This window comes from Diceros bicornis, chromosome 3, assembly GCF_020826845.1.
Source record: "Diceros bicornis minor isolate mBicDic1 chromosome 3, mDicBic1.mat.cur, whole genome shotgun sequence".
NCBI classification, from domain to species: Eukaryota; Metazoa; Chordata; class Mammalia; order Perissodactyla; family Rhinocerotidae; genus Diceros; species Diceros bicornis.
The window spans coordinates 42,695,224-42,711,593 of record NC_080742.1 but is presented as its reverse complement, the minus strand read 5'-3'; the positions used below and the strand labels follow the sequence as shown (position 1 = coordinate 42,711,593).

Genomic DNA, 16,370 nt, shown 5'->3' with positions numbered 1-16,370 from the left:
TTTGTATATCTGCTTTGGAGACATGTCTATTCAAATCCTTTGCCCATTTTAATAATTAGGGTTTTTTGTTGTTGTTGAGTTGTAGGAGTTCTTTATATATTCTGAATATTAACCCTTTATCAGATACATGATTTGCAAATATTTTCTCCCATTCCAGGGTTATCTTTTCACTCTGTTGGTAGTGTTCTCTGATGCATAAAGGTCTTTAATTTTGGTATGGTTTAATATATCTATTTTTATTTTGTTGCCTGTGCTTTTGGTGTTATATCCAAGAAATCATTGCCAAAGTGAATGTCATGAAGCTTCCCCCATGTTTTCTTCTTAGAGTTTTATAATTTTAGTTCTTACATTTAGGTTTTTGTTTCATTTTGAGTTACTTTTTGTATAGGATGTTAGGTAAGAGCCTAACTTCACTTTTTTGCATGTGGGTACCCAGTTTTCCTGGTGCCATTTGTTGAAAAGACTGTTCTTTTCCATTAAATAGTCTGTGCACACTTGTGAAAAATCATTTGACCATATATGCAGGGGTTTATTTCTGGGCTCTTTATTCTATTTCATTGGTCTATATGTCTGTCTTTATGCCAGTACCATACTGGTTTGATTACTGTAGATTTATAGTAAGTTTTGAAATCAGAAAGTGTGAGACTTCCAACTTTTTTGTTGTTTTTAAAAATTGTTTTGGCTGTTTGGGGTGATAATGCACTCCTTAATGTCATTGACTGTAACCATATTTCTCTTGTTATTCCTCCTGTCTTTGTTATCTAGCATAGTGCTTCAAATCTAGACGTTTAATACATATTATTATGAGAATTTAAAAAATTATAAAGACTTTTTATAGTACAAAATATGGAGTACTTTTACAGAAGGCTATGAATTTATTTTACTTACATACTATGGAATAGAAAACTAGACTTACTGTAGAAACCTTTGAGAACAATGATTTTTTTCATACTTTTGCTCTAGTCCATACTTATTCTTTAGGAACCATGTCTTAATAAGGTATGAACATCTGTCTTTACCTGTGTTAGACCAAAAAAAAAAAAAAAAAAAAAAAAAGCAATGTGGATGCAGTCCAATTGCAAGTGTCTGTAAGAACAACAGAAGACAAACAAAAGATGAGCCAAACAGAGGACACAGATCAGACTGGAGAAAGGATAACAAAAATAATAGGGTTGTTACTTTCTTCCTGTGGTTTGCCCTGAGTTCACGGCATTGTATTGGAAAAATAAGATCCTGGGAAAAAAATTTTCAGTCTGGGAGATTACTGGAAATCTCTTCTATGTTTGTGCTTTCCTGGTAAGAAAGTTAAAGGTGGGGAATGGAATGCATGGGAAGAGGCATACAATGGAAACACTTATTCTATCATAAGCAGTAGGCAAAAGGGCCTCTTGGAACTGTCAAGGGCTTTTTGTTTTATCTTCTAAAATCCTGATCTCTTTGTTATAGAATTTGGCAAGCAAAGCTGCTTTTTAAAATAAATAGAAATAAACTGAAAGACATAGTATTTCCTTTTGATCATTTACTGCAGGTCTCTGCATCTCAGAGGGTCAGGCAAGTTATCTACCTACCTCAAAGTAGGTACTGACCTCTGGAGGACAGTCAGGAGAGGGCAGGAGTTATAAGGAAGTTTGAGAAGTTACACAGGTGGACACTGAAGAATTATACATAACTACAGTCAAATTCCAGGCTTTGTATGTGGCAAGAGCTGACAGATGCTAGTACACACACAATCCTTCTAATCCTCCTCCAAGGATGACAGAGCTGTAGACTACCAAGCAGTTCTGTGATCACATCATGAACTGGTATGTGTACTAGCAATGAGATGCCATTATTTAGGGGGAAGAAATCAGGTTCAAAATGGAAAACTTTTTGTTTCACTTGAATGCTAAAGGAAATCCTGTGAGGTGTGGGTTCATCTAGAATCAGACGGTAAAATAAATTTTGATCTCATTTAGTCCTTTGACCTTTTATGTTAATTTGTATAGTATATGCATTAGTATCTGGGTGGTAGCTTAGCAGTTTATGGCCAAAACAAAACCAGTTTCCTGGGCAGATCTAAGAATTTCAACTTCTATTTGAGACTCTTTTACTTTACAAAAATTGCAGAGTGATGGAAAAAGTATGGTGAGAGATTTTGAGGACATATTTTATCATGAAAAATATGGATTTTAGAATTCACATAATTTCTTTCATACCTTTCTCACATACTGTGTCTGTTCTGTTAAGCAGATGAATTAATAAATTGTTTTCTGTGTATATCTGAATTACACGCTATTCATCTGTGGTGGGTGTTGCTATGTCAGCTTGGTTAAATTGGGACCTTTCTCTCTTGGTCAGATGGGCCAGAAGAGCCATATGAGTGAGATTTGGAAGGCTGAAGTGAAGCAGAAGCCATTTTCTCCTCAGGTATTTTTGCTGTCATATGGGGTGACTAACAGACACAAAGATGCCTGATGGCTTCCAACCTGCCCTCGCCATCTCACTCTACCATCTAGCTTGTCTTCCGGGCTGTTAGCACTGCTGACCCTCACTAGCCTGGTTCATCACCAGACGTTGGGCTGGGAAGACCCACTGAGGCAGTAGCTCCACAGACACAACTGTTTCCCACAGACCTCTCCATGACTTTCCTTTCACAGTCTCCCTTTGGTGGCAGGGCGTGCTTGTCTAGAGAGATTGACTAGTCAATGACACCTTCTCTGATCCAATCCTTGCCTTCCCCAGCAATGCTCACAACTGTAAGGTCTAATTCCTATAACCCCTTATCACATATCTCTTATAGTGGCCCTGCTTCCCAGACTGATACATCCTCTAATTCAACTGTGGCATTGTGTCCATACTGTGTCCACTTACATGTGGAACAAGCAACTCTTAACTGTTTTTTTTACCATTGTTAAGTTATTTTAAATTAAAATAAATTGTTTTTAGAAGATACGCAAGTAATAATTTTCTGTGGTGTTTGGTGCCAAAGTTGTTTGAGTTTGTAATATAGCTTTCTTCTGGGGTGTTTCACAAAGTAAGAACTAGAAGGAAAGTTTTGCTTTTAAGTGGTCCCAGCAGGGTTTTGTTTTATTGGTCTACTGCCTAGAACATTGAAAAGTCATATATAATGACATAAAAAAGATTAACTATCTACTAATATTAAAGCCAGCATGTTTAGGAACCACCTTTTTTATAGAGAATAGTCATATCTGGAAAAGTTCTGTGGGATCCAAGCCTTCTAACCATGTGCCCTTCAACATGTACTTAAATATTATGGATTTTTAACAAATAAAAATCTAATCTTTTCCCTACACATGATTTCAAAGTTTGTTATTTTATGGACAATATTATTTGTGGTCATTAATATCTTCAGAGTTTGATATTTCACAATGTGAGCTAGAGATGTAGTTTAGTGTTATCTGGACAATTAAAGGAGACGTTTTCATATGCTTTTGAATTAACTTAATTTCTTCTTAAATTTTTTAGGACTAATGGAAATCAGTTTTTTCACTGAGAATATTTTAGACAAGGGTTTGTTGTTAGTGAAGTTTATGAGCACTGTTGAATGCCAAGATGGCCATTTACTTTATAAACCTCACAATAGGTAGTCTGAAACATAAAATAGTGGTAGTTCTCTGCTTACAGTATTCTCTAGACTGTCAAATCATTACCTAGGGCTCTTGGTTCCTAGTAATGACAGAATAGCTTGAACAGTCAACACTCCAGTGGATAACATCTCTATCTCTATCTCTATTGAGAGAGACAGACATGTTTTCAGAGAGAAAGAGATGAGGTATATATGTGTATATTTGTATAAAGGCACTGAAGAGTGACCAAAAGTAGGCAAAAATTGAAAGGGATTCAACCCTTCAAAGAAGGGAGTCACACTGGGTAAGATCCACATTTATATGGTGCTACTGAACTCTAAATCCGCTCTTCACTGCCTTGCTGGATCCCACCGACATCCCTTCTTTGCCAAGAAATTTTAAGCTTCGTCAGTGGAGGGTGCTAAAGGGACATTGAAAGAGGAAAGGGCTTTTCTTCCTAGTTCTGGTATGCTTCCTTTCATGCTGGCTCCGCAGCTGCCACTGGCGTCTTGTGTCTGTGGGACTCAGTGCCATTCACTCTACAGCAAGTTTTTGATGCCAGTTCTGGCCTGACCTTCACTGCCTGTCAGCTTCTGACACCCTGGTGGAGGTTTTCCTGTTTGCCAGTCCTGGACTGTCGTTCTGCCTGCCAGCCTTCATTTCTTGGCACTCCAGCAGTGGGCTTCCATCTTGTCAGTCCCAGTGTGCAGTTCCCTGTTCATCAGCCTCAGGCTCCTGGCCATCCAGTAGGGGTCTCCCAGCTTGTCAGCCCTCCTCCATGGTTTCTGACATAACAACCTTGTCCTGCTGACAGTGCACCATCTGTGGTGAAACCACTCAACTTCCCCACCATCCAGTGGGCCTCAGCCATACCTTCTCCAATGAGGTTTGAATCTCAGCCTTGGAGAGAAGGCCTCTCTTCTTTCCAAGTTTGTTCCTTCCATGAGTATTTTCCCTCAGACTCAGTATAGTTTTAGAGTTCTGTTTTATTCATTCTTAGTAGTTAAACCGTAGTACATAGTTTATAATACTGTATATTAAATCTTTCCTGTTCAAATTATTGTGTAGTTTATGACTACTGACTGAACACTGATTAATACACATAGTTTCTTTTCCTGAGGTCACTTTTCAGTCCGTGTAGTGGCAAGGCAGCAAGCTATTATTTTTTTTGTCCTGAGAAGCCAGAGGATGGAATTTGGAGCTGCTAGGGAAGTTGGGAATTGAGGGAGATATTCCAGAATGTAGGGAGCCACAGAGGAGGGAGGCTGATGTGTGCATAAAAAATCTCCTCAAGCCTTTGCTGACTCCTGAACTGTGCATGTGTGGGCCAGTATTCCGGGGGACCCAGGCAATAATATCAACTGGAAGCCTGAATGAGATGAGCAGAGACTTCAGCAGCTGCTCATTCCAGGGGAGATAGTTTGGAGTTTGTCTTGCTATGTTCAAGGGAATTGGTGAACACCTCTGGCCCTTCATCAATATTCTACAAGAACCACATTTTAGGAGTACCACTTCCCAGGAAGCACCATGGAAGATAACGGAATCTATAGTTTGCAAAACATATCACCTACAGTGTCTGGTATATATTTCAAAACTATTAAATATTTAACAGGTGACCGTGACTCATGTTAAGAAAATAATCAGTCAAGAGAAAAAGACCCAGATGTTGGAAACAGCAGTTTAGGACATTAAGATAACGTGACAAATATGTTGAAGGATCTATGAGAAAAGGTTGATACAATGGATGAGAGATGAGGAATTTCAGACAAATATGGAAAGGGCATAAAAAAGAATCAAGTGGAAATCTGAGAACTAAAAAATATAATATCTTGGATTAAAAAATGTTGTGAATCTATTGGCTGTGATCAATAGTCGATTGAAGAATGGGTCAGTGACCTTGAAGATAACCTGGGTTTCAAAAGACTAAGGTGGAAGCTGCCAGTCTTGTTACAGCCCAGACCTAGACCAGGAACACTAGCACATCTGTTGTACTCTATAGGTCAGAGCAGTTCAAGGCCAGCCCACATATTTAAGAAGAAGAAAAACAGACACCCTTCCCTGCAAAGAATTTGTGGCTTTTTTAGTCTATTGCAGCTATCATGTTGTAAAAGCAAGAAATGTGGAAGCAGACAGCTGAGTTTCTGCAACTTACTCATTGTTTAGTAATTTACTATACTTTGAGTCTTGGTATTTTTGTCCATGAAAGGAGGTAATGTAATCTTTGCTGAGTTGTTTAGAAGAAATATCTAGAAATAGTAGAAAATTAATGAAAATTACATATTATGAATAATTTCCTTCTTTGAATCAATTTGTTCAGTCCCTAGTAAAGTGTTCACATGTAAATACTTGTAGTTAATTATGTAAACTTAATTTTTCTTTTAAGTTTCATAATTTTTGAGATAGATTTGGAGGTAACCAGGAATTTTTCTATGAAAATTTTCTCTTTTCTGATTCAAATTGTATTTTGTTATTGAGTGTGGATAGGGTATATAAGTTGTCAAACCATCAAGGTATTGTTACCACTATCACTAGTCAAATCATTTGATCTTTTAATACTATTATGTATAAAGCATTAAGGGTTTTAGAGTGCCTTGAGGTCATCATAATGAACACAGATCTTTATATTGTAATGCTAAATGAACTGACACCTTGAGCAAGTGTCTACTCAAGCCACTATCCTTGTGGGTTAATTCTTTGCTGGGTCTGCCTGTCCTGCCACCCCGGCATCCTAACTTCTATACCTTTCTTCCTCAAGCTCTGTTCCCCTGGTGATAGAGGGGGCCAGAAGCAGTGATGACATTGGGAGTCTAAAATGCCCTAATTTTTTTTCTAGCTCAGTGATCTTTGAATAGTAATGGGCACAGCCTTTAATTTCTCTGAGCCTATATTCACACCCGTAGATGAAGGATTTGGACTAGATGATCTCTAAAATTCTTCCTCCCTCTGATTATGATTCAAAAACAGGTAAAGGGCTGGGTAAGGCAAAGATTATCTGAAAAAAACTGAGTAGAGATTGAAAAGACATCCAATGGTTGTTTGGTTGGTTACATGAGTATAAATAGGCATGAGATATTAATGCAGCCCAGACTGAACAGATGGAATGATGCAGTTACAGTATTTGAGGAGTTACAGTCGTAAAGACATTTACCAGATGAATCACTACAAGGATATTTTAAATTGTTAGAGAAGAAACAATTGCTTTGAGATTTAAGACTTAAGTTAGTGATGGGAGAGGAGGAAAAACAGAACATTCATTTCAATGACAAAATTGTATGCAAAGCTCCAGTAATAATCCTTTAGCTTATAGAATTAAAACATATTTAGCCACATCGTATTTCTATTCAGTGATATATTTCTTCCTTTAAAATTTGTACATAGCAGGGCCGGCCGGTGGCGCAAGCAGTTAAGTGCATGCTCTCTACTTTGGTGGCCCAGGGTTTGCAGGTTCGGATCCCGGGCACACACCAACGCACTGCTTGTCAAGCCATGCTGTGGCGGTGTGCCATATAAAGTAGAGGAAGATGGGCACGAATGTTAGCTCAGGACCAATCTTCCTCAGTAAAAAAAAAAAAAAGAGCGTTGGCATCAGATGTTAGCTCAGGGCTGATCTTCCTCACAAAAAAAGAAGTTTATACATAGCAATTAAAAATTATAATGTACTATTCATTGAACAAAAAGGATAAATCTCTATTACTTGGTTTAGAGCTACTTGCCCTTTGCTTTGATTGCAGTTCTCGTTTGAGAGTCTGTGTCTAAGTGTCCACTTTAAGAAGGTGTCTTGACTGCTGTATTGAGTTGGGAGTTTGTATAGAGTGGGGATTGATCCAGGAGGAGTATACATGTACTTTTAAGACTATTGGTTCACTTGAAACTGTGATTTAAAATATCCTCTTTGGCCTCACTGTAGGATGCACTTCCTTTGAAATTAACTTGGAATTTTCGATTCATGCAAAGGGAGAGGGGAACTAGTTCCTTGATGACCCCTTCTATGGAAGGCAGAGTAACTGGCAGGTGATATGCCCATTTTGTAGTTGAAAGTCAGCGTACTTGCATATGGTCTATATCTGTTAAATGCCAAAAACAAGATAAAAATTGCAGCCTGATTACAATACATGTTAGGTTTTCTGAAACTGATTCTTACAACAATGACATGCTTTATTCTAATACATTTTGATGATACTTGCCTATAAAAAGTATAATTGCTTACACAAATATCTTTTTAATAAGTTTTAGTAACCTAGATGAAATACTAGAGACCATTTCCTTAGCTGGTTAGTTGGGAGTGTATTCAGCAGTGCATTTTTATTAGCATATTGTCTGTCTTTTTATCTGTGTGGTTTTCATCTTTTTGGTTTAACTTTGTGGTTAAGTCCTAATGTTGAGTATGTTTTTGATATACATGCCTTAGGGGAATAGGCGTATTTGAAACAGAAGAAATAAATAGGGTGACTAACTCCATTATTTTCTGATGGCTATAGTTCAGTGAGGCAGTTCAGGAAACATCCTATTAAACTTATGTTTAATGACACTAAATTCCTTTCTGGAAAACACACCCTTTTCTTAGCCATAATAGACTTTAGAGTAATAAGAAAAATGCAAGGAAAAATTTTATTTCGTCCATTGCTAAGAATAACCAAAAATTCTAAAATGCTTCTGGCCAGACTTTTTCCTTTTTCCTTTCCCTTAAGGTAATCTCAAGTTTCTTTGTAAGTTAAAAAAAAGAAAAAAAAAGAAAAAGAGTAAATGTCCAAAGCCTCCTTAGGCTGATAAAGACAGGTTACATCATTTGGTGCAGTCTGTGTGTTCCCTACCACAAAATATTTAATGGAATTAAGAGTATCAGAAAGTCACAGGCTTTTTTCCTTTCATTAGCAGTAGGCTAGTCTGCTTACAGCATACCTGATTCTGATGGATTGTGGAATGCTTAAATGCCCTTTGTTTTCAACCATATTCTAAATCATCATGTTATATCATGTCTTGATGGTATATAAAACAGCATAATATTATGTGAAAAAAAGCTGAGCTATACATTGACTACTGCATTTTAAATAAACTTTGATTTTTATACCTACCATGGCTTTATTGATTCAGATGAAGGAATTTATTAAATTTAGTTTTATTTCTTAAAGGAACATTCTTGTCATATTTTCTTTTCCAAGAGGATGTTGTCACTATCAATTTGTATACTTATGTCATCTCACAGTAATATATTGTTTTCAGTAGACATTTTTGTGAAAACTGAATTTAATTTTTAAAAATTTTATCAAATTTAAATGATAAAGGGTAAAATTGCTCATTTTTTTTCTAGTGTAGCTGCATGCTTCTTGACTCTGTATTTCCTGGAAGAAAAAACAGTTATACTGTTTAAGGTGGTATCAAGTCTTGGTAGCACTGTTTAGTTTGCACCCAGGTAAACTAGATCCTGAGTGAAGAAACAACAACAAAAACAAATCTGGAGACACGAATTAGAGTCTCTAGTTAATTTTTTATAATTCACCTCCGTAAGCGCTAGACTCAAATAGGACAAGGATATACTGAGTGATGCTATTGTTAGCAGTCTGAAGCCAACTAGGAGGAGGGAGACTATCACAGTGATAAAGAGCCACAGGACTTTGAAATTATACCGGTTGGGTTTGATTCTTGATTCTCCCACTTATTAACTGTGTTTGTAAGCAGGTTATTTAACCTGTCAGTTTCAGTTTCCTTATCTATCAAACAAGTCTAAAAGTAGTATCTATCTCAAAGGGTCAGTGAGAAATTTAGATGAGCTAACCCATGTAAAATGGGTTAGTACAGTGCCTGATATTATAAGTCTTTGCCAGATGTTATTATGTACAAGTATTCCTAAAACTCCATGGCATGAAACAACGGTCATTTATTCTCGCTCATCTGTCTGCACGTTGGCTGGGTGTTGGTTGATATAGGCTGTACTTGACTGGGTGGCTCTCATTATGGCTGGTCTTGTTATCCGTGGCTCCTTGCTGAGGGCTGTGCTCAGGTTTGCTCTATGTGTGTTTTTTCTGGAGACCAGGCTGAAGGGGCAGCAGCTACCTTGGTGAAGTTCTTACAGCAATGGCGGAAATTACAAGAATACAGCGGAAAATTAAGTGGAAAGATGTGATTTTTTTTCATAAGGAATAAGCATGGAGCTAGCTCATTGCCACTTCCACTCACATTCCATTGGAAGAAATAAGCCATGTGACCTATCCCAACATCAATGCAGTAAGCAGGTATACTTCACATTTATGAGAATCATTCTACAGGGAAATGAAAAAATTATGACCAATATTACAATCTTTTTCTGTAGTCAACAAATACTAGATGTTGCTTCTGCTGTATTTCTTCTTTTAATTATTCTTAACCTCTTTTCTTTTCTTTTCCTCTTGCCATGAACTTTCTGGCATGAAAAACATAGGTGCTGAACCTATAACATTCTTGTGGTTTTAGCAGCGTTACAAGCCTGACTGGCCACATACCTTTTTCTCAGCAGACACAACCTCTTTTTCTTTTCTCTGCCTTAATTTCGCCCTTTAAATCACAGCTTAAATATCAGCTCCTATGCAGCCTTCCTGTCTATGCTTTCTCCTACTTTTCTTCTTCTTTTTTTTTTGTGAGGAAGATCAGCCCTGAGCTAACATCCATGCTAATCCTCCTCTTTTTGCTGAGGAAGAACGGCTCTGAGCTAACATCCATTGCCAATCCTCCTCCTTTTTTTCCCCCAAAGCCCCAGTAGATAGTTGTACGTCATAGTTGCACGTCCTTCTAGTTGCTGTATGTGGGACGTGGCCTCAGCATGGCTGGAGAAGTGGTGCGTCGGTGCAGTATTCCTTTTACTTGTGGCCAACATTGTGGTTTCTGGAGACTTCCATTTTATGTCTTTTGTGATTGCAACCAAATGAGAATTACATTTTATTTAGGCCTTTTGTTCTTATTAAATAAGGAGATTCCTTATGAAAATACATAATTTAAGGCTTAATCTGACCATAGAATCCCTGACTTTTCTTCTGTGCATGTGTGTAGGATTGTTTGTATGTTTGGATTGTAATTATGCAGTTTGCTAATGAGAAAGATTAGGCATGGTCTGAAGCAATATCTTGAAGGAGTTAATTTTCCATGTATGTATAGTTAATACCCTCAGATTGACATAAGTGTATCTCTTAACTGTTTTTCTTAATCGAATATTCCTTGAGTGTACACTGAGGATAGTGGAAGGCCCCATTGCATTTGGCAAGTAGTTTTAGATTAAAAGTTGCTGCAGATAAATTATTCCTAGATAATCCAGAGGGTGATATATTTTGTGGTTTCCAGAGCCGTATGATACACTAAATTTTAGCAAGAATCTGATATTTCTGGAATATAAGTTGAAAATGTGCCATTTCTTCAAGGGGAACCTTTTGATTCAAAATTTCTTTCCATTTTTGTCAAGCACAGGTAGAAATGCTAGGAATAAAGTCATCTGTAAAAGAATTAAATTCATTTTAAAAGTTTCTGACTACTGTCAGTGCTAAATTCCTTTTTGCATGGGGCCTTGAATAAGCCTGACCTGACTCCTGAATATAATCAATGATTAAAACAGTGTGGAAAATAAAAATTATTCTTAAAGTTGCACATTATGTATGTTTGTGAATAACAAGGTTTTTGGCTAGATTTCTAGTTTTATGAAGTTTGCTGTAGTGGGGTTATAGTGTGTTTTAATTGTTTCCAATGATTTAAGTCCAGGGGTTGTATAGAAGCTGTCCAGAAAGCCATTGGTAAGGGATCCACATTTCCTCCTATGGCCTCAATTGTTTGAGGGTTGGCAGGCCATCATATTAAAAACAACCCTAAATTACCATATGTTCTTTCTCTCAAAACACAGTAATAAGTATTCCATTATGAAAACTAGAGAGAGAGAGATTTATCTGTGGTTCTTATAAACAAAGCAACAACTTATGAATTCATTTGCAAGAGCATTATGATTTAATCTAACTATAGTGCTATATAGTGTTTTTACAGCAAATTTAAAGCAAGACTGGTGGTCTTTTGAATGTGGTCTACTACTTAGATTGTTCAATATTTAATTAGCATATTTGCGCAATGAAACATCCAGGATATATAAATCCTTTAGTTAAAAATAAAGGCAGGGGGGCCGGCCCGGTGGCGCAAGCGGTTAAGTGCGCGCGCTCCGCTGCGGTGGCCCGGGGTTCGCTGGTTCGGATCCCGGGCGCGCACAGACGCACTGCTTGGTAAGCCATGCTGTGGCGGCGTCCCATATAAAGTGGAGGAAGATGGGCGCCGATGTTAGCCCAGGGCCGTCTTCCTCAGCAAAAAAAAGAGGAGGATTGGCGGATGTTAGCTCAGGGCTGATCTCCTCACAAAAAAAAAAATAAATAAAAAAAAATAAAAAAAAAATAAAGGCAGGGTTTTTGAATCTTTCAAGAGACTGAGTAAAACAATATAAAGGAACAAGCAGCAGGAGGAGAAACCATGAGAAAAGCTCTAAAAGTATCCTGGACAAATTGGAAGATGTTTTCTCTCCATAAAGGTTCTAAGACAGTGAGTGGACAGTTGTTCATTAGTGTCACTTACCTCCAAGATGAAATACATATGTGGGTTTTAAAAATATTAGATATATGGGCTGGCCCCGTGGCTTAGTGGTTAAGTGCGCGCGCTCTGCTGCTGGCGGCCCGGGTTCGGAACCCCGGGCGCGCACCGTCGCACCGCTTCTCCAGCCATGCTGGGGTCGCGTCCCACATACAGCAACTAGAAGGACGTGCAGCTATGACATACAACTATCTACTGGGGCTTTGGGGGAAAAAAATAAATAAAATTAAAAAAATAAAAATATTAGATATAATGAGAAGAGAAGTTAAAACAGGAAGTTTCTTTAAGCTGAATTTTATAGAGAACTGAGAGGAAAAAGACTAAAATTATGCAGTTTCTTAGCCTTAGGCAAAGGCAATGTGTGGTGGTGAATGTGGCCTAGCATTTTGTAGCCAGTCAATGATAGGGAATACACCTGGATCAGGTATGGTGAATTTCCATTTCTGTGCAAAGCAAGAGGAAGTGAGTGTGTGCACGTTGTACCTTTATTGCTGAACCAAGGAGCCCCCCTTCTACCTTAGTGCCTATGTTGATATATACATTTTCTTAACAAGCATAAATTTTAAGATAAAAACCTGTTTAGCTTAGAAACATTTGTAATGAATGTATGAATGAAAGAGTATTTTACCCTGCGGAGAGCATATGAATCTCTCTGAAGGCTATTCCCTTGGAGTTACCATTTTTCTGCCTGCACAAGATGCGGTCTGAACAAAAGTATTAAGGGTGCTTGTTACCTGATACCCTTCAGTCCCACCACCTTCCCTGCTTTTCCCCAAGGTTGAGATCTACTTGAAGATAATCAGTTTGACCTGGAGTGAATTGGAGAACTCCCCATTCTTGGGAAAGGCGAAGGTAAAAGAACTGCTGTTTCTTTGAGGTGAATGATTGAAAGGATGCTATGAAATATTTTCACTCTTTTAGGGAAAATGAAACAAAATTAAAACCTGAAACTGAACGAAAATGTCTTATTCCAGGCACTGATTTTTACTCTATTTTAACCTGGAAAGACATCAAGATTCAAACTCCTATTTTTCCTTTGGCATTGCAGTGAGACAACCAGAAATGTCACTGCCTGGGACAAATGCAATAGCATTTTTGTAATTTGGTAGTTTTTAGGCACAAGACAAAATTGATCCCAAATTTGGAGTTACTTCAGGGAGGAAGTTTGTTATACCTTTTTGCGATACATTTGAACGATCAAGAGAGAGCTTCTATTCTTCAGTGTAATCACCCCTGAGATCTTTCATAAGTATTAAACTTTCTAGAAAAAAAAGTATACAACTTAAACACCCCAAGCTTTGGCAAGAACTGTTACATATGTATTGGAACTCTCTTTCTCTCTCTTTTAACCTCAAAACAAAACACATCCAGAACTGATTAAATGTATTTAACGTAGATTAATCACTTTTCCCCAGGAATATTGCTTCAGCTTTTTTGTGGTCCCAATGCCTACAAATTAAGATAATTTTAGCTCATAATGGACTTGATGGCTATTAAATCTTCTCCCCATGTGAAGATTCCCAGGAGGAACAGTATAGTACCTCTGTTACTGGCTTTATAGGACAAATGATCTATCTTGATCCCATGACATCCACATTTTAAGAGGGATTTCCTTCTTTAATATCTACATATGTTTCCTACTCTTGATAATTTCACAACGAAAACTAATCAGAGAGCTGTTTCTTTTCCTGTTGTTTTTTTTTTGTACTTAATCTAGGCCTGTGTCTGTTAGATGTCTGTTTAATATCATGATAATCCTTTGGGAAAGAGAATGTATTTTTGCTTACATTGAATAGCAGAGAATAAATGTCAACAATCAGGAAATAATAATCATTAATCAAGAAGGGAATGCAGTTCTTTCAGAGGACTGAGAGCTGGGGGTGGGTAGGAGTCCTACGTTTTGTCCTTAGTGCTATCGCTGAACTTTTTTTTTTTTCTTACTTAAGACATATTCTAGTATGTTAAAACATATTTTAATCTTTGTTATAAAAGAGTATTATTAGACTGATTTTTGAGCATAAAGATTCAATTTTTAAGTTTTTGGACAGATTATCACTTACTAGTATGTTGCCAAGTCCACCATATATTATCAAAATATCATTCTAAAAGGAATAAGTACCATTCCTTTTGATGTTGGTTGTATGGTAGGTGTATTCCATTGTACAAGTTTACTTTAAAGTTAAAAATGGAATCCTTTGAGTGTCTGATAATATAGAATATCCTAAAACCATTATTATGCCTGGTAGAAGATTCTATCAGTGTTCATGCTGATGATGAGTGGAGACTCTGGAGACTTCAAATGTATTGTGAAAGGGGTACTTAGGTAGCATTTTTGCAGAGTTTATTTAGTCTGATACTTCCTTGTCATTTTGGTTTGGAAAAGGTTTTTGGATAATTTGCCATATATACAAATGATCATCAGTGATACAGTTATAGTTTTACAGTCATCGCTCCTTCAGGAGAATTTTGAGATAACTGCCTCTATATTGAGAATATTTGTTCCTGGAACTTGCTAAAGTCCACCAAATCTCCTTGACTAGCTCTTGTGTTTGTGAAGAAGACAGACTCGAATTTTTCCAAGAAGGACATGTAAATTATTGGAAAAATAAAATTGGTAACTGGCAAGTTGTTGAGACCTGAGTTATGTCTAGGGTTTTTGCTTCTTTATGATTAAGCCATTATTTTACTTCTACTCATCTGCTTAATATATGATTTCTGTTTCCCTGTAACTTCAGCTTTTGTTGCCATAGCTCTTCAGCTCCAAGACGAGTACATGACATTGAAGGTTTGACTTCCTTTCCTGACTCGCGAATTCTTTCATTATGTTCTAGTTCAGATTCCTTGCTGATGGAACCTGATTTAGTCTGCTTTCTTCCTCAGCCAATTCACCCAGGTTATAAGCCACTGATCATCTAGTGGATTCCCTACCCTGGGGATAGGTCCCCACCAATGTACCAATCAGCAGAATCTATGGAATGGGGAGGGAGGGAATGACAGGAAATAAAACAAGGTTGATGCTTCCTTATCAGGGACTATAGACTGAGCATTTCCTCTAAAAAAAAAAAGAATGAGGACAGGGCAAGCACCCAATATCTGTAGTATACCCAACTTAAAAACAAATTTCAAGTACAGTGTCTCATTTGATGATGTCCTAGTCATGGAAACAAAAGCAGATAAATTCAGGGAAAGATTGACAACCTCACATTGTTTCAGGCACTTTCACTATTGAGATAAAGATGAGAAGGATGAAATTAGAATTCTCAGTGTGTTTTATAACTCAGTTGTTATATCAGGGATGGATTACCTGAGGATAATGAGGTTAGTGGTGTGTATAGGAGAGTGTACTTTCTCTTTGGACCTTGTTGATAGTGGTGCACAATTTATTTGCCTCTGTTCTACCCTGGCAAGGGCCAGGGTAGTTTCTTGAACACAAAGGTCTAAGTACATCAAAGGCTGGTGCCTGGAGTCAGGTGTAATGGCATGGGGGAGTTGGTGTTTGCCAATGGCGTGCTCTGCTGCTCCACGGTTGATCCATAGAATGTACAGAGAAGGAGCAGAAAAGTGACCTGCCTATCAGGCTGTGTTTTCACTCAGTTGTTTTTATACTTGTTGACAACAATTGAAATGATCTCAACTGCTTGTCGCTAAGGAGATTTATTAAGTTTCTCGGAATAGGATGTTACCTATTACAGAAGAAATATTGCAATCCAGGTGTTCCTGGCTAACTTCTCGGTGTCCCCAGACAATCCTGCTAAATAGTTCCTCACCAGTCTGCAACTGTCTGTGCTATCAGGTTCATCCTGCCCAGGGACCGCAGCTTAGCTCTCTGCTAGTGAGGGAGGGTCATACAGGCCTTAGTCCATTCTCTGCTCAGCAAGGCTTTTGTGTGTGTGTATATTAATATGCATGTTTGATATAAATATTTCTTAGCATATGTTATACACATTTGATAAATTGATTTAAAGATAGATAATAGGTGTTTAATTTTATGTCTTCATCATCCAGCTTCTAAGATAGAATGTTGCCAGTACATTATTTGACATCCTTTCTGTTTGCATTCCTGTTCCTGGTTGTGTTCCCTTTCCTCCTATTATTTTCTTTAATTTTGTGTTAATAATTTTCTTGCCTTCCTCTATAGACTTAACACATATGTAGGTGATTCTAAAATTGCTTGATTTTGAATGTTTTTATGAATAGAATCATACTGGTAATATTTGTGAC

At 37.5% G+C, this 16,370-nt stretch overlaps 1 protein-coding gene across 4 annotated transcripts in view; it reads left to right on the top strand.

Annotated features, from left to right (window-relative positions):
* Positions 1-16,370, top strand: part of CRPPA (CDP-L-ribitol pyrophosphorylase A) — a 264,411-nt gene that overhangs the window by 49,261 nt on the left and 198,780 nt on the right. For 2 of the 4 annotated variants that reach the window (XM_058526629.1, XM_058526606.1), the window contains exon 4: positions 12,927-13,001. The exons of 1 other annotated variant lie outside the window; for it this stretch is intronic. In XM_058526629.1, the coding sequence (XP_058382612.1) occupies positions 12,927-13,001 (75 nt within the window). Of the gene's footprint in view, positions 1-2,337; positions 2,407-12,926; positions 13,002-16,370 lie in introns of all 4 variants that reach the window. One more of the 4 variants, XM_058526613.1, reaches the window with a different exon arrangement.